The sequence below is a fragment of the Mobula hypostoma genome, chromosome 1 (genome assembly GCF_963921235.1).
Source record: "Mobula hypostoma chromosome 1, sMobHyp1.1, whole genome shotgun sequence".
Classification (NCBI taxonomy): Eukaryota; Metazoa; Chordata; class Chondrichthyes; order Myliobatiformes; family Myliobatidae; genus Mobula; species Mobula hypostoma.
Window position 1 is genome coordinate 112,479,687 of NC_086097.1, and position 19,827 is coordinate 112,499,513.

General features: G+C 37.7%; 1 protein-coding gene across 1 annotated transcript in view; it reads right to left on the reverse strand.

The window, feature by feature from the left end:
* The window catches only part of rims2a (regulating synaptic membrane exocytosis 2a), a 1,139,701-nt gene that overhangs the window by 315,400 nt on the left and 804,474 nt on the right, over positions 1 to 19,827 (reverse strand). Inside the window, exons 20-21 of the mRNA XM_063054936.1 lie at positions 7,497 to 7,676; positions 5,587 to 5,696 (exon numbers count right to left, since the gene is read on the reverse strand). Of these exons, the coding sequence (XP_062911006.1) occupies positions 5,587 to 5,696; positions 7,497 to 7,676 (290 nt within the window). The remainder of the gene's footprint in view (positions 1 to 5,586; positions 5,697 to 7,496; positions 7,677 to 19,827) is intronic.

Below are 19,827 nucleotides of genomic sequence, written 5' to 3' on the forward strand. Positions count from 1 at the left end.
GGCAGGGCTAACAACTTTGGATGTACCTTGACCAAAGACAAATGCTCTACTGCGTTCTCCCAATATTATTCTACAGCGATACTAAGAGGCAATTAAACTGGCTCATGAATCGGCAGGGAACAGATGTATATGGACTATATGCAGGCAGATGCAATTCATTTAGATTGGCACCTTTTGATGAGGACCTGTACCATCATCGACACCCTTAATCAGAAGCTTAATTGGAGCAGCCACATAAATACTGTGGCCACATATGATGGACAGAGGTTGGCTATTCATACCCTGAAACCCCACACAAAGCACATGTCAGCAAACAGAACTTGCTCATGAATGCAGCTCCAAGAGCATTTAGGAAGCTCGATATCACCCATTGGTTAGGCAACAATTGGTCACTAGCACATCATAAATGCTCTGCTAACGTTACACTTCATCTGAAGGATGTTGTGTATGTTCTTTCAAATGTACTGCAGAACCCCCTAAGGCTTCTTTGTCAGCATCTCCCAAGCAAAGGCAGAAGAAGCTACACCTCACCATGACGTGCAAGTTTCTCTCAACCAGCAGTGTTAAGGAGTGGGGCGCTCAGAATCATCAAAGCTAAACTTCTTATTTCTCTGCAGAGTGGGGGAACAGGGACACTTCCTTGTGAACTTTGGTGGACCTAGGAAAGGCAGGAAGAACAGCGGAGCTGATAGTGCAATTGGGAACAACATTAGTGGGGTGTGCTTTAAGCACACATTGCTTCACTGATTACGACTCAGTCTACAGTGAAGAAAGGATGAAGGCAGCTGGATTGGGTCCAAGGGCCAAACTTGCCCTGCACCCTCTCCAACAGTTTCAATCACCAACATTTAACCGTGTAGATGACTGGAGATAACCACCACTCCAGGAGTCAGATGGCAAGGCGTAGTGAAGTCTCAGCAGCAACTGGGACTTCACTACCTCTGGAGTATGGTATGTTGTTATGGCAGAGTGGTTTAGGTGATGAACTAGAAACCATTGTTTAGGGGTGGCACAGTAGTGTAACAGCATAGTACTGTTACAGTGCCAGTGACCTGGGTTCAATTCCTGCTGGTGTGTCTGAGGAGCGTTACATTCTCCTTGTGAATGTGGGTTTCCTTCCACATTCAAAGATGTTTAGGTGAGTAGGTTAGTTGGTCAATCACATGGGTGTAATTGAGGTGGCACAGGAATGTGGGTCAGAAGAGTCGGTTACTGTGCTGTATCCCTCCTGATCTATGTTCTAAAGGGACATACTTGAATTCTGATGCTGTGCCTATCAAGTATTCAATATTACAGTAACATTTGAGTAATGTTTTAAATATATCATTTGATTAAGCATTCCTCCGTTGCATAATTAATTACGGGTTGTGTGTAAGAAGGACGTGACTGGCATATTGGACATCATTTCATACGTGAGCACCTCACTAAAGGAAAACTAAGTAGACATGTTATCTGTGCTCCTGTGTTTTTCTCTTGATTAATTTCTGGATTTACAAAACATACAATAACAGTGCCCTCTGGTCCCAGACTCTCCCTCTATTGGAAGCATCCTCTCCACGTCCTCCTATTGAAACATTTCATTTTTGAATCCAGTCTACCAAGTCAATATGAACTGAAATAATTATAACAGCTAGAACATACAATGCTTCTGAAGTGCTAAACATTATTTTTGAGATCTTAATAAGTTGTATGAATTATTAGAGCTCTCCCAGAATATACAAGTACTTTTTTTATGCAGGTTCAATGGTGCATGAGAATTGGGTTTAAGCTGAGTCTCGGGCACTCCAAGGATTGGGGTCCTGATGAGTTTCAGGGGACAAGTGAATTGCTGCATAGCTGAGTTTCAGTGGAACTCAGAGATTATCGCTTATGAAGCAACTGGACTTTGCACTATTCAGATAAAAATGTAGATGTGACTGTGGATGAAGTCCCAAGATGAATTGCCCAGCATCTTGTTAAATACCTGCCTGTTATATGCTCTGCATAGTCTTTTAGTGAGCAAAGATTAGTTATTATCCCCCCTTTGCACATGTAATTTCTTATACAGTGGTCTGTGGGAGTTAGAATCAAAAACACTGCAAATGAGTAATTTTCAAACAGATCTTCTATAAATGATATTATAGCACAAATATTCAGATGATATTTCACTTACAGTATTACTAACTCTAGAAATAAATAGCAGTTACCTTTGCCAATTTGGAATTATCATCAAACTTATGCAGCTTATGTACAGATTCAAACAGCTGTAACTGGGATCTCTAAGGAATTACCCTTTCTCGTTCTTTCATGACCACTGTGTATTAGCAGTTCACATGTACAGCGGGCTTGTTACAATTTACAAAGCACAGAACTGCTTATTAACAATCAATTCTGTGTTTGTTTGTATGATTTCCTCAGACAGGAACTCCCGGAGATTATGGAGGGGGTCTCGTTGGAACCCTTGTTATGACTTGGTTCCATCATTGGGGATTGCAGATCATAGAGCCTAGTCCACTAGCAACGCTACACTTCTCTTTCTTCCAAATCATAATCTTCCATTCATCCCTTCCCTCCATTTTCTTGCTTCCCCTTTCACCATTTTCTACCCTAATCCAGCCTTCCCCCTTATTTTTCCCCTTCCCTCAATGTCAGCGTGTATGACTGCTGGGGAGAGATCTCTTTACCAAGATTGGCTTATCTTCCAGCTGGCAGCACACAAGTGAGGTAGCAGCTGTAAGGTAAGGCAGAAGCTAGTATCTATGAACATGCAAATTTCTCTCTACTCCTTCAATAGGATGTCCCAATTTAGCAATTTTTTGGGGTTAACACACCCAGTATACTACTAGGACAAATTATCACTCACTTACTGCACTAGAAATGGGTGAAAACCAATTTGTAAGCTTATCAATGTAAAATCAAGTCCCTAAAAGTTGACTTTAGCCCACTTCTAGTGCACTAAATGGCAACCTTTCAGCCCCAACATCAAATCAGCTGTCATCTGTAAATAGCAACACCTTCACTTTGAGAAATTGTTTTTGTTATTTTACCATAATGTTAGAAGTACAGTCGATTTGCATGTTCACTGAGGGCTGTTTCCATGGAGATGGTGGAAAATACATGGAGGGAAGGCAAGCAATGAGGAGAATGGGAATAGACAGAGTAAATTGGAAGGAAGGTTAAACATTAAAGTTTAATCACCTCTCCCAGATTATGGAGGGGTTTAGTTAGAACTTGCAGTATGTTATGACTATACCAAATGTCATCATCATTGGGGATCACAGATTATAGGGTCTAGTCCACTGATATGCATTTCAAATATTGTAAATGCTGCTTGTATGCTGAGGATATCACATTAAAAATAAATGTTGAACATAAGTGAATATAAAAAAGAAATCCTAACAGCAATCATTTAATTTGTATATGGATCTGGATATTCTACATGATGTACTCTGTGCTGGACCATCTCTTGACATTGAAGTTGGCCTCTTGATCGGTAATCTGTCCACAAGTGCATTCCACACATTAATGCCGTTAAATTCATGAAAAGCTGCAGGGAAATGGTGCTAGCATAAGATTCACTGGAGATAGGATGTGTTTGGTCTCCTTTTCTGCATTTCTTCAGCAAAAAATGAATGCAAATGTATGAAATGCTTTCTTTTGTGCCAGTTACGCATGTAACTAAAGCACAGATGGATTTTTCTAATCCAATACCTGGGTGATTGTACTGTCACAGGGGTATTTCCATGTTGCTGTAAGTATTGCTGCTAGAGTTGTGTAAAGTACATACTTCTGCTAATAAGGTTGCAATTTGCTATAATAGTGCAGATCTAAAGTTTAATGTTACATGTAACAAGTTCAATAAGTCTGTGGTTCACACACGGTAAAATTCAATTTGTCCATCATATTGGGTGCATGAAAACTATCTCTGCATCTGAATGTGTTGTACTGAGTCTGCGGCTTCAGCGCAATGAGAGTGGACATTTCCAGGAGCCTTGCTGACGATGTTTAGAATTTCAAAGGGGAATAGATACTTCTGTTACTTCATGTCAAAAAATCTGCTTTAAAACTTAATTTGATGAAAAAGCAGTTTTTCCATAACTGTTGTTAGGCAGTTTAGTGACATACTCCCTTTATAAGGATGAACACTCTGTAGTCTATGCACAAATTAGGAAATACATCCTACAATGGCCTTGAAGCCCTTAATATAATTTGGTGATAATAAAAATTAACTATAATATATTCAATGTAAAATCAGGCAATAAGCAAAGCATATATTATAAGATTATGTGCAGGTGTGCTTATATACAACACAGAAACATACCTAGTGAAACTTTTCTCTCAATTATTACTTATATTCTCTAGCAACACCCTTTGTATAAAAATGACTGCAATTGACACAACATGGTTTCCTGCCCATTCACATGCAAGGAATTATTTGGAGCAAACTTTCTACTCTAAATCTAATTTATATCAGATCTAGACAAATGATTATGTTTACAATATCTGCTCCTTTTAAAAGAGTGGGGGGGAAACTAAAAAACTAAAAATGTAATTCCAGAATAAATTGTTCTGGACAATTGAAACCAGAGGAAATCTATTGCAGTTGTGTTTATTTCTGCAGAAGAAAAGCCCAATAAGGCTCCTCCACAAAAATAATGCTATTTCTGATTACAAACCTTCATAAAGATCAGTTCCTTCTTCTCCATTGTCTGGGAAGAAAGCAACAGGGAAGAAAATCAGGAATAAACGAAAATGCATGCAAGAAAAATGGAATTTCAACAAATAATATTTCACAGGTAAAGCTGATTTCATTTTCCCCCTAAGAAACAGAAATAAAACTGGTGCTTTAAAATTAAATTGTAAGTAAGTTATTTAAAATAGTTTTTTTTGTTTGAAGTATCTTGTGTTCCTTAAGAGACTAATCCATTCTGACGCAATAATTCTGCAAAGCTTGGTCTATTCAAAAGAAATACCAATGCCATAGTTTAATTCTACATTATGTAATATTGTAAAGTAAAAGAACACTTTAGAAGTGGTAGGTTTTTCTAATTCTGAAATGTAAATAAGTATGTGGAAATAATTTGGTTATGGGTTGTCAGTAATAAATATAAAGTACTTCATAATTATATTACTGCAAACAGTATTTTACTTCTGTTATTAAGAACTCTATCATATAGCTCTATCCAAGATTAGGAAGTCTGTCAGCATATTTGATCAATATACATCAATTCTATCAAAACATCATTCAAGCTAAAAAAAAATCAGATGATGAATACCCAAAATAAAGACAGTACACACTGGGGATATTAAGTAGAGAAGCAGCTTCAATGTAAAGATAACAGAGTTAATGTTTCAAGTCAAACTGTTAGCTTTGTTTCTGTCTTGATGGAAATTGCCTGATCAGATAAGGATCAGCATTTTTTATTTTCATTCTAACCATTTTATAGTTTGATAAGATTTGTCTGTCACATAACTTCCAAATAAAGTTAAAGTCTTGAGCAATGAGCTCTACTTCCCCTGCATTTCAACACTGCCAGGCCTGAATCAGTTTATGCATTTCTCGCTATTTGATAAAATAATTAAGTAAGTTTGGCAAATCCAACTCACTTCTCTCCAGAGTTCCTTTTGATGGAAGTTGTGGCAACTGTCGGCCCCTCCGTCCTATCATTGGTGTACTGGTTGGACTGGTTTGCACCGATCCGCTACAGGGATGTGACCTGCACAATTTTAAGAATACTGTAGTTACTTTCTGTGAGAATGTGGGGAAGAACTGCAAAGTAAGCACAGTCACCCTAGAATTTTTAAATAGGAATTGCACAAAATATCATGTGCCAATGAAATATCAAATTACCTTACTGTATCATTCTTTGAAGAATTTTAACCAATGTGTGAAAATTTTTTTACTACGCAGAAAACTATACCCCAAACACAATATGCCAGCAAACTCATAATACGTGAAAAATAAACAAAAAAATGTATGTTAAGGATTTCTGCAATCTGCATCAAATTGGTTGGTTCATAGTTAGCGATTTATAACCCTTCCAAGACTAAAATAAAGATTAGTTATAAAAGTAACACTTCCGAGTTTATTATATTATGCACAGAAAATATTATTTGGCTCCCCTATTGTATAATTCTTTAATTGTTAGAAGTGAAATCAAGTAATTTTCACAATTTTTGATATTTTAGAGATTCAATATTCCAAAGGTCAAAGAGTTAATAGTGAAGCTTAATAACTAATAGCAGAACTAGATGGGATGAACACAATATCATTCTCTAATCTATGCCCTAGTAATTAGGTCTTTTTGGACATTATTGTGCATAAAAGCCATCCTCTGCACACTACAGCAAACTTGCGATTATTTCCAAGTGGATTGACAATAATCACGAAATTGGCCAAGGCACTTTGGGATGTGATTTACCTTAGTACGTCGGATGTTTGCTAGTCATCACACATCACAAATACTATTCCAAAGGAACCAGAAAAGCTGGAAGAACTTATCTAGTCAAGCAGCATCGGTGAAAAGTGAAACCAGTCAATGTTTCAGACCTGAGGAAGGTTTATTGACCCAAATTTTTAACTAGTTTCTCCTTCCACTGATGCTGATTGACCAGCTGAGTTCTTCAGGCATTTCTGTGTTTCTTTTCCACTTTAAATTATGTTGTCTGATGTACATCGGACATATCTGTAGTTGAAAACAAAAACTACCAGGCAAAGGTGTTGACTGTAAACTGCAATTGTCAGTTATACCAGAACAAGGATTACATCCTACAGTGTCACCAAAGTGATGCAAACTACACGGCTCCCATTGGGACCTTGATATTTTGACAGCATCCCTGCCAGACTAATTTTTCTTTGCTTTACAATCATCCCTGACAAAGACTATTGTGTCTCTATAGGATGCGCAACAGTGAAAAATGCCCCTTGGGTTTGGAGTTTGGGGCCTCACTTAGATTGTTTAGAAAGCATTCCCATTCTAAGTCTCAAAAATGCTTGTAGCAGTAATTATATTATATAGCTGTATAAAAAGGGTCTTTTCTCAGGTAGGAAATCGGCCTATTTTCTTAATACTGGTTATACGTTCCAAACATTATGATTACAAGGTGCACGTAATCACATGATCAACATATAGTAAAAATTGCTACATTAATATTATTTGTACTGCAGGTGGCGAGTGGATTAAAGATTGCATCCGATTCCTTTTAATGATCTTTGAGCTGTAAAAGAAAGGCGAGATCATCACCAAATGTTTAATGCAGCAGATTTTCCAGGCTTCTTTAACATAACTGATGCTGAAAAAGAATGTTGATGAACAAAATACATGATGGCCACACCATTATATCCATGCAAGGATATAAGTGCTGTGTTTATTGCTACAGGGAGGAGAGGACTGAGGGCTTCTATGACTATTCTATGATGAAGGGGAGGAGGGTCGTCACTCGGCTACAGAAAAATAAAGGGTGAGTTTGCATGGTGGCAGGGTGATTAGTCCAGCAGTTTGATGTATCTCTTTCACCTCGTTAGTGCAGGTGAGGGAGGGGCAGATCTTCCAGATGTTAGTGAAGGCATCGATCTCATGACGTTTGATCCGGCACGTTCAGAGGATCTGGAGCGGGAGTTCATCCGCTCGAGCACAGGCCGTTGCTCTGATGATCTGGATCTTTGATATTCCTGTCTATCGGATGGCTCGCGGTTCCTGTAATGTCAGTCAGAAAGCCACTCAGTTGAACTTTAACCTTTCAAAATTAATGTTTATGACATGACTGTGTACTCCTGGCTTGATTCAAAGTCAGAATTATTTAACTGACTTTGTACATACTTGAGATAGAGACAAGAACCACTATTATAGTGGACGCGTCATTAATACTCAGTAAATGTCTCTGGCTGGAGTTTAAGATGCTATTCTGAAATAACATCCTCCAATCAATGAAAAATGTTTTTAAGTTCTCCATGGTTAACGCAGGTTATATAGTTTGTCAGAAGTTCACACCTGTGGTGGAAAGAAAATGAGTCAAGCAAAATAGATTGGTCCCTCTTCACAAATTGCACGTGAGCTCCAAATGCTGATCTAAATTCAGTTCAAGACACTATCATATAATTCAGACATAATGAATAAAATACTTGAAGTAATCATGAACATTCAAATATGAGAGCTTTATGCTATTTGATTCATCTTGCAAACTTCGCTCCAAAGTACAGACTCTATACACACACAATGCATTTTCTGAGCACCAAATTCTCCAAATTAACTGCTACTACCTCATGATATCATACTTGCCCTTTGTACATTACTTCAAGACACATTTATTGAAACACCAAACAAAACAATGTTTTTAATAAATTTAAATAATATATGGGTATTTTAATAGCTTAGCAATTCACATACTCCCAACTGCCATAATAACTTAGGATTTTACTGATTCATTTAAGTAATTAAAACATTCTTCAGCTATTGAGAATTTGTATTTCAAGGACTAAAATAAATGATGCAGTATTAGCAAATGCTCCTTTACATAGATTCCCACTCAGAGCTGGCTTTGTTTATTTAGTTGAAGATATTGAAAGCAAAGAGCTAACACGTATAGTTTAACATGGTGCTGAATACTGGTAGCTCAGGTTGAGGCTTTTGATGTTGTGGTGTTTGCTGATCTTGGCAATTAGCTTTCAGACGTTTCATCACCAGTCAAAGCAACATCCTCAGTGCGCAGTTGCTGGTGTTTCTCTCTGGGAGTATGGGCCCCCATTTGCTTGCTTCAGTCTTGCTTGATTGGCTCCCCTTAAAGCTCAGCTGAAGGTGTAGTCGATCAGGAGCAAGGCAAATGAACAGGGGCCTATATACACGTGATCACTCCCAGAGAGAAACACCAACCACTGCGTACCGAGGACGTCACCTCAATTGGTGATGAAACATCTGCAAGCTAATTGCAAGATCAGCAAACACCACAACACCATACACGTATAGTATCCAAAGTGAACAGGAAGAAAATTCAGTGATGGAATTATACCATTTTTCAGTCAGTTCCAATCAATTTTGTGAGAGCTCAAATTGGAATGTGGCTGTGGGGCAACACGAGGGGCTTCCTGTCTCTGTGAGGACAAATTTGCAAGCTGGAGTTGCACCCTCAGAACACTTGGCTATATTGCCTTGATAGACACATTCAGACTTCAGGTAATTCCATCAGAGCTGCCAACTTACCATTCTCTTCACATACAAATTATAAAGTACAAAGAAGTAATAGAACTTGATATGTGGCTTGTCAGCAGTGATAGTTACAATGTGCTCAATGAATACTGTAGATATGTTGTTCAGTCTATCACTTTTCAATTTTACCAGTAGGAAATTAAATTGTGCTGTGCTCATAAGATTCAAGCTTGTTTATTGTCATTCTTCAGTACATGAGTGTATAAAGGAGAATGAAATAATTGTTTTCCAGATCAGATGCAGTATAAGAAATACACAATAAGCATAAAAGCACAAAATATTTAAATATAAAAACAATCCTATAAAACACAATGTACAAGTAACAGTTGAATATGGCCACACAATACTCTCAAACACATAAATTTATTGTATGTACATAAAATAACAATAGATATAGGAGTATCTGAACAGCAGGTGACTCTGACAGGTAAGGATAAAGTGATAAAGTGACTCTGCTTTAAAGTAAAGGTTGGCTGCTTCAACTTTTTCCCAGCCATAGCACAGTCAAGCTCTTTATAAGTGATTCTTCAGCAGTCACAGTAACTCCTGCATAACTCCAAATCAGTAACATATTAAATTTAAAATATACTAATATGGAGTCCTTTCGTCACCTGGAGAATTTGAAGTCCTCATGAGAATCATTTAAGTATTTCACAGTAGCGTTGCAAGGAAATAGACTTATAAAATAGTCAGTAATTCAAAACTCAAAAAGGCACATGATATCACCTACTGAGCAGTTGTCCAGTTCCAAGAAGCAAAAGATGCTGTTACGAGTGACAATTTTCCAGAGAGGAGGGTAGAAGGGAATATGAGTTAAGTGGACATATTTACAAAATGTGAAAGTGTGAATCTGGCTCATTCTGTTCATAATAGATATTTTAAATGACAAGATCCCATTTCTAGAATCTTTAGTTTCTTTCTTCTTGTAGTAGACAATTAGTCAGTTTCTTGTGCTGAGAAAGCCTGGTAATGGTTTAAGTAATGGTTGCTACCATGGGATGCTGCAGATTTCAATAAACCCTAAAGCCCAAGGAGTCAGAGAGAGCTGAAAGTATATTGTACATTTTGGTGATTGACATAGTACCACTCCTATTTCAGTGAGGAGAAAAGGCTGGCTACAACAAGTTGTGGATTAGGACCTGGGATGGACTGTGACTGGGAGGAGATGGAGAGATCTAAAAGAATTGTATCCAAGGCAGGGGACAGCTGTTATGTCTTGTAACTTCAAAATATTAAACAAATTCTAAGGAAAACATGCGAGTCTGAAATGCGGGTCTAACTTCAGATTTACTTTAAGTGAGGTGTACACATATCACATTGTAGCACAATGACATATGCTACATTTTCTTACTATTAAAGAACAAGAATACTTAATCAATATATACTGTATACTGTAACCCAAATATTACTAAAATATCAAATACACAACAACAGCGATTTGATAATTAGTTAGGAGGTTGTGGTGGGGCAAGTGAGTGAAATTGGAGCCTGAGGGGACAACAGGGAGAACAGTTGATGGAAGGTGCATAGTGGACTCAAAGATATTAGAGGATAATGGTCTGGTCCTTGAGATGTTGGGGCTGCCAGATGACTACCAGTGTTCGAAAACATAAGCACGTTCAAAATGCTGGAGTAACTCAGCATGTCAGGCAGCATCTATGAAGAGGAACAAATAGTTGACATTTTGGCAGAGAATTTTCATCAAGACTATATAGGTAGGTGGAAGGTGGGGAACAGGAAGGAGTAGAAACTGGCAGGCATTTGAGGCCATTGTGTGGCGAGGGAGTAGGTGGTTAAGAAAGAGACATTGATAAGACCATAAGACATAGAGGCAGAAAAGTCTATTCCACAATTTAATTAGTTGATTTATTAGCCTTCTCAATCCCATTCTCCTGTTACTCCCTGTAACCTGTGAGACCACTACTAATTATGAGCCTATCAATCCCAGTTTTAAATATACCCAATGACTTGGCCACCATAGCTGTCTGTGGCAATGAATTCCACAGATTCACCAAGAGAATCCATTTCAGTCTCATTCTATATCTGCATCAGAATGAGTAACATTTACATATTACCATCGGATCTCCTTGCCTGCTAATGGTCTGGACATGCTAGCTCATCTGGAATAAACTGATTGATGCCTTTGTAAAATTACTACAAAGAAAAGCTGATCCTGATTGATATCCCCAATAATATCACAAGAAGTTAGAAGTCTGATTAAAATTATTAAACTGAAGAGCAGGAAAGAACCTAAATATTATAAAACAGTTTGCCAAAGCCAAATGCCTTTGTGGATGCATCGTTCTCTTTTGATAACAGTTTACTATGTTGGGATCTTTCACCATATTAAATTTTCTACTATATACTTGCAAGATGTGAATGTGTATTTTAGTGTTAAATAATGCCAATTAGCTAGACCTATGTATCAAAGTTTATTCAGATGATTCAGAGCATGGCGAGGACTTTGAATGCTCAAATCCTTGAAGCATATGGAACATTTAAAACATTCTTTCTCAGTTTAATCTTAATAATATTTTCAATGTTAATGAAGATGACATTTACAAACCAACAAAAATATTAGACATATAATAACTGTTGCTTCTAGAGCTATACAACTCCACCCCAACTGTTTCAAAATCCGGATGTCTGACACATATAGAAACATAGAAAACTTACTGCACAGTACAGGCCCTTCAGCCCACAAAGCTGTGCCAAACATGTACTTACTTTAGAAATTAACTAGGGTTACCCATAGCCCTCTATTTTTCTAAGCTCCATGTACCAATCCAGGAGCCTTTTAAAAGACCCTATTGTATCCGCCATAGGATCTAGATATAGATATAGTATCTAGTAGAAAAGAAGAAGGATGGTTTAGAATAGCTAATAAAGGATTTTGTTTCATTTCCACATGTATCTAGTGACTAACCATTGATGTTGTTAACTTCAAAACCAGTTATCACAAACAACACATGGGTACCTGCAGAACTTTACTGTTAACTTTAAAGCAGATTGAGATCTTATGCAGCCTCATGAAACTATCCCCAAGTGGATATTTTGGAAGGATCTCTAGGTTTAAAAGTTATTTTCAATGATTCGTTCACTCCAACTGTACTTTGGAATGAAGTATTCTTAAATACAAGAGAGAAGAATTCTGTGAAGAATGGTAAGTCCATTACTTAAACCATAAGATATGGAAGGAGAATTAGGCCATTTGGCCCATTGAGTCTGCTTTACCATTTCATCATGGCTGATAGATTTTTCTCTCAGCCCCAGTCTCTTGCCTTCTCCCCATATCTCTTTATGCCCTGACCAATCAAGAATCTATCAACATCTACCTTAAATATACATACAAGCTTAGCCTTCACTTGCCTGTGGCACACCACACATTCACCACCCTCTGCCTAAAGAAATTCCTCCTCATCTCTGTTCTGAAAGGACGCCTCTCTATATCTTATACAGAGATATATTTATTCTTATTTCTTATATCCTAAATCTTATAAGTATTTGCCACATATATTTAAAATTCATGTTGAGAATGTTCCCTGCTTGTCAATTTTTGAAACTTCTATTATAAAAAACAATTGTGATCTGCATATATTCATTTTAAATAAAAAATGTATAAACTTACAGAAAGCTATGACAAACTATTTTGACAATTCTGGTTCTAGGTGACAAATATATTCTAAATATAACAAAGTAGAAATTGGTCTTCCCTGTTCCATAGAAGCTTGCACATGCCAATATGGAAATTAGTGATTTTTAAGGTCTTTTTCCAAAAACTTGACTATCTTGAGTAAAAACGCACCTCAAGAGATTAGACTGCTGTCCAGTTAAATGAGAAATACAAGAGAACAAGTGTGGAACTGACAATCTGCCATTCATTAAAAAGTAATTCCACCTCTGTATGCTTGAAGAAAATACATTCTGGCAGTTTGAAGGAGTCCTCGTAGGAGTGTGAGTGGCAGATAAGAAAAAGCTTACCAACAAAATAGACATTATGGAAAATTGGAAGGTCTCTTTGGATGCATCAATCTTTTCTGCATTTAAGTACATAATGTGAGAAAGAATCAATCGGTCAGTTCACTCACAGAGAAATGACACGGGATACTGACTGAGAAGAAAACTAGGATACAATGACCAATACCAGCAACTTGCCCAAAAATAACATCATATAGAAAATATTTAAAGTTGTCTTCATGTGTAAGTCATGCTGGAAAAAAGTGTTTTATTCATAATTTAAAGTGTTTGCATCTATTTCTGACAGAAACCTTGCCCTAAGAAGTGTGGATTTAGGCAATTCCTGTCATAATTTACTAACATAAGGAGCGATGTCATCAACTACATGACGCATGCTTCTGACTTAATGATAGAAACTGGACCAAAGGTCATGACCTACTGCCTTCATTGAAAGTTGGAAGCCATGTGTGAATTGAACGTTCCCAGCTAGGACATTGTTTTCACTTTCAGTGCAGCCACAACATTGATTTTAAAGTACTGTCTTTCACAGACAGGGAGCACATATAAAGATTGCAGTATCTACAGGATAACAGCTAAGATCTGTAATCCCCAGATATCATAAGGAGTGGCCTGATTATACTTTATACTTTATTGTCGCCAAACAATTGATACTGGAACGTACAATCATCACAGCGATATTTGATTCTGTGCTTCGTGCTCCCTGGAGTACAAATCGATAGTAAATATTAACAATTTAAATTATAAATCATAAATAGAAAATAGAAAATGGAAAGTAAGGTAGTGCAAAAAAACCGAGAGGCAGGTCTGGATATTTGGAGGGTACGGCCCAGATCTGGGTCAGGATCTGTTCAGCAACCTTATCACAGTTGGAAAGAAGCTGTTCCCAAATCTGTCTGTACAAGTCTTCAAGCTCCTGAGCCTTCTCCCGGAGGGAAGAGGGACAAAAAGTGTGTTGGCTGGGTGGGTCGTGTCCTTGATTATCCTGGCAGCACTGCTCCGACAGCGTGAGGTGTAAAGTGAGCCCAAGGATTATAGTACTATTTGCAGTCATGGCATGGTAAAGGAACAAAACAATTTCTCAAAGTGAGCATATCCCAACAGAGATTTTTAGTGATACCCAACTTTGTGTTAAGGGCCACTTAGCACATCAAAAATGCATGACCACTTTCTAGACAAAAATAGTTCTAACATTTATTTTCTGGAAACCTACTGCAAGTCCGTACAACAAAAAAACTGACAGGTAGTGAATCTGAGTAGAAGTTCCCATGGCAATTAGGTTTCCTGTCCTACCGTGGAATCTTTGCTGCTTTAGTGTTACTTCAAACTCTTTGTTAAAAACTATTGCAAACTTATCTTAGACCATAAGACCTTAAGATATAGGAGCAGAATTAGGTCATTTGACCCATCGAGTCTGCTCCACCATTTCATTTTGGCTGATCTAATTTTCCTCTCTGCCCCAATCTCCTGCCTTCTTTCCGTATCCCTTCAAGCCCTAACCAATCAAGAACCTATCAACCTCTGCATAAGTATTCATAAAGACATGGCCTCCACAGTTGTCTGTAGCAAAGAATTCCACAGATTCACTACCCTCTCTGTTCTAAAAGGACACTCCTCTATTCTGAGGCTGTGTCCTCTGGTCTTAGACTTGCCCACAGTAGAAACATCCTCTCCACATTCGCCTGCAAATTAACCTTTAGGGAATCCTGCACAAGGACTCCCAAGTCCCTTTGCACCTCAGTTTTTGAATTTTCTCTCCATTTAGAAAATAGTCAACCCTTTCATTTCATCTCCCAAAGTGCATGACCATACACTTCCCAACACTGTATTCCATCTGCCATTTCTTTGCCCGTTCTCCTAATCTGTCTATGTTCTTCTGTAGTCTCTCTACTTTCTCAAAACCATCTACCCTTCCACCTACCTTCATATCATCTACAAACTTTGCAACAAAGCCATCAATTCCATCATTCAAATTATTGACATATAAAGTAAAAAGAATTGGTCTCAACATTGACCCCTGTGGTACATCACTAGTCACTGGCAGCCAACCAGAGAAGTCTCCCTTTATTTCCATTTTTTGCCTCCTGCCAATCAGCCACTGCCTTATCCCTGCTAGAATCCTTTCTGTAATACCATGGGCTCATAGCTAGTTGAGTAGCCTCATGAGTGTCACCTTGTCGAAGGCCTTCTGAAAATCCATGTACACAACCTCAACCAATTCTCCTTTTTCTAGCTTGCTTGTTATTACTTCAAAGAATTGAGGAAAACCATGCTGACTACGGCCTATTTTATCATGTGCCTCCAAGTACCCTGAGATCTCAACCTTCATAATCGACTCCAATGTCTTCCCAACCATTGAGGCCTACAGTTTCCTTTCTTCTGTCTCTCTCCCTTCTTGAAGAGTGGAGTGACAATTGTAATTTTTCAATCTTCTGGAACCATTCAGAATATAATGATTCTTGAAAGATCATTACTAATGTTTACACAGTCTCTTCAGCCATCTCTTTCAGAACCCTCAGGTGTACATCATCTGGTCCAGGTGACTTACCTACCTTCAGAACTTTCAGTTTCCCAAGAACCTTCTCCCTAGTTATGGCAACCATATACTTCATGCCTCCAACACCTGAAATTTTCACCATACTACTAGCATCCTCCACAGTGAAGACTAATGCAAAATACTTACTCAGTTCATCTGCCATTTCATTGTCTCCCAATACTACCTCTCCAGCATCATTTTCCAGCATTCAACTTCATCTTGTTCATCTTCATTCCCTGCACTTCTACTTACACTGGTGACTACTTCCAAATGGTTCAGATTCAAAGACTTAATTTTGAATGTCCTTGTGAGCTTGATATACTAAATCCACGGCATCTCAAGTTTCAATTAACCCCACATTATTTTAGAACCAGCCATTTAGCATTATCTGTTCTTTCTGCCTCACTTTTGGTTGCAGAGGCCAAATTCAGTGCTCTAAAATAGTTCCCACAATCTCTTCTACCTTCTCGCTCTCAATCATGCTTTAAATTTATTCCAAAAACATCCACATCCCTAACTTCTGCCTTTCTCAGCATTATGACTCAGCAAACTCTGAAAATTCACTATGTTTGTCGATATTTAAGCTTGTGGTCTCAAATTTCCACTTCTTCTAAAGAAACTTATTGTATTACAACACTAAGAATGTTAAATATCTGTGATCTCTAAAGATTAAAATGTTGTTTAAAGTATTAAAACTTGCTGGGTGGGGGCAGGAATGACTGCTCAAGTAGTACTGAAAGTGGCCAATATTCAGGCATGAAGTTAGAAATCTGACACCACTCAAAACAATGAAAATACCTACATGGACAATGAACCAGCTGAAAATGGCAAGAATAATAAGATTTGACAGCTGTCTAGCATGCAGGTGAAATCAAAAATTTAATCAGGTAAGCAGGGGAATGGAGAATGAGACGTAACGGTCTAGAAATGAGATACCAGCACTTCTTCAAGTTTTTTGAGAATCTTAAAGCTTAATTTAAAAAAAAGATTAACATAAGTGGAGGATGAATGCCAGAAAGAATTCGCATGTAATAGAGGACTGAGGAGTGATTAAGTGTGGGAAATGACTGGGGTTGGATGGGATTGTAGCATCACTGATACAATTAAAATCACACTAGGAATTTGGAATGGGAATCAAAATGCCAGTGAGGTGGAATTCAGTCATTGGTCAATACACTGCAACTAAACAAGGTGCTCAATATTGTACAGTATAATTAAATTCTACTGCTTATTATTAAGAATTATTAAGGGAAGGGACACAGAAGACAGTAGATTGAGGGAGTACAAGTGTGTGCAATGCTTTGGGACTGAAAGTGGAATGACTGAGCATTCTTGATTCGAAACAGAAAGCAAGAGCTACTCAATCAGGTTGCATGAACTCAGAACATGAGAAGGTACAAATGAAGAGAAAGAAAAGAAAAAGGTTAAGTTAAATCAGAAAGGCAGAAAGAAATTGGAGGAAAGCCAAACAGCGGAAGGGGGGCCCATTTTCTCTTTATACCATGCACCAACTCTTGCATTAATGGAGCAAAAGGTAAATGATTGAGTAGCATGTAACTACAATTAATAGAAAGTAGAGATATTAAACAAGAAGAGTGGACAAGGCAGAGAATGAAACTTATACAATCTGAGCAATAGCTCCAAGTGTTGCATTGGTCTTTAATAAAAAAAATCTTGACTACCTTGTTGGTAACAGGAAATATAGCACAGAAAAGGCAAAATAACATTAATAATTTGATAATCCACATTTTAATACCTCTTCTATACGTGTTTTTATTTCCTCAAAAAATGATGTGGAGTCTTAACATTTTCAAGGATTTACTAAAATATGGTCCTCAGGTAACGAAGCAGTTAGTCAAACTTTATATTGTATACAACACTATCTATCTAGGATCAATACCTCATTTTCCCAGCTGGCTCACTCAGTTCAGCTTCTGCATCATCTGGCACCACTTCCACTGTTTCACTCCTTTTGTAGCAGGAGCAATTGAAAAGAACAAAACAAATCATAACAACCATGTCACTAGCTCAGATAAAAGGGAAAGGAATCTACCTAGAGGAGATGTGAGAAAAAGGACAAAAAAATAAACTGTTCTAAGCAAACTTCACAAAATTGCAAGGATTAGAGACTTTCCAATTTTTCTAAGTTATTTATCAACAGTTGTTATATGCTGGAGGGCATTATTTTATATCACTACATAATGAATTGACGTAAATAGTTTCAAATATCGCTGCTCTGCATAGCAATCAAAATTCTGACATGTTCACTCTACTGGATAGCAGCATTTGATTTAATTTACAGTTATGGAAACAAATGCTGTGATGGCATTTGTGTCAAACAATAGGTAATTCCTGTTGGGACAAAATGGATATCAAGTAATCTGGAAATTCGTCTGGCTTTTTTCACAGGGCTGAAAGAAGCTGAGTGCGATCTATTTTTATTTAAATGTCTGCCTGTTCTCATGGATGCTTCTAAAGCCATTTTCTTGGGGAGATAGGGAGGGAAGTAGGGTTAAGACCAGGGAAACCTTCTCACACCCACCTACAACTGAAATCTAAAGTTTGGTATTGTGTAGATTTCAAAAGGCCTTACTGGAATAGCCAGTACACCTTTATATCTGCAAATTTGAAGGCAAATGTCAATAGACTATCCAATAATGTTATGATTATTGAAGCTGCTCAATAGTTATTGAGTACAACGATTCAGGAACAGTTTCTTCCCCTCTACCATCCAATTCCCGAGGGAATGTTGAATCCATGAACACTACCTCAATGCATTTTTTATTTTTATTTTTGTACTACTTATTTAATTTAATTATCTTATATACACCCAGCTTTTTCTATCATTATTGTACTGCTGCCACAAAGACAACAAATTTCAGAACATATGCTGGTGATATTAAACCTGATTCTGATTCTGATATCAGGAATCAATTTCAAGTATATGTCCAAATTACGTACTTCTGGTAACAATGGAACCAATAAAAATTGGAAATTAAATCTTTGAGCATTGTGCTTTGTTTGTACGTGTCACATTCATCCACTCTCAGTGCAAACATGCACGAGCATTATGCATAAATAACTGCCTGAAATTTGGACCTGCAATAATTCAACTTACTATTGCTACAGGAGAGTGCTGCTTGTGCATTTGGTTATGTATTAGATAAGACTTTTGTCGTCAGATGTAAAATAGCTTTAATTTGATCTACTCTCTGTTCAGGTCTCTTCCTGAAATCCAGATGTGAATAGTACTCAGATTTCTAGTGTGACTTCAGGCAAATATAATAATAATGGAAGATGACACTTCAAAAATGCTGGAATATAAAAGCAAGGATGTAATGCTGAGGCTTTATAAGTCATTGGTCAGACTGTATTTAGAACATTGTGGGTAGTTTTGGGCCCCTTATCTAAGAAAGGATATGCTGGCATTGGAGATGGTCCAGAGGAGATTCACGAAAATTATACCTCAAATGAAAAGGTTAATGTATGAGGAGCATTTGATGGCTCAGGGCCTGTACTCACTGGAAATTAGAAGAATGAAGGGGGATCTCATTGAAATCTGTCAAATATTGAAAGGCCTGGATAAAGTGGAAATAGGGAGGATGTTTCCTATAGTGGGAGAGTCTAGGACCAGAGAGCACAGCCTCAGAATAGAAGGATATCCCTTTAGAAGAGAGATGAGGAGGAATTTCTTTAGCCGAAGGGTGGTGAATCTGTGGAATTCATTTCAGTGAAAGCCAAGTCATTAAGTATGCTTAAAGTGGAAGTTGATAGGGGGATGACAATGGGAGGACAAAAACAATCAGAATGTCTTTGGTGATCATTAAAAGTGTTAACAACATTAGGATATTTTACAAGGATGCAGTTAAGGGCTGGAAGTCTGGATTGGATGGAAAAAAGGAGCTGTTGCTGCAGCTTTGAGTTTATGGACAAATGATGCACATGATCATCTCCTTGATGAGTGCTGACCCAAGGCAGCATGACATTAAATGGGTTCAAATTGGGCTTTCCTCCGTTTGACTATGGCCTCTATTCCACAGATTGACTTTGCATTATGCAGCAAGGATGTAGACGTCTTTCAAGCTGAAACTCCTGAACACATATGGTTGCTGTGCAGGTGAAAGGACAGACTGC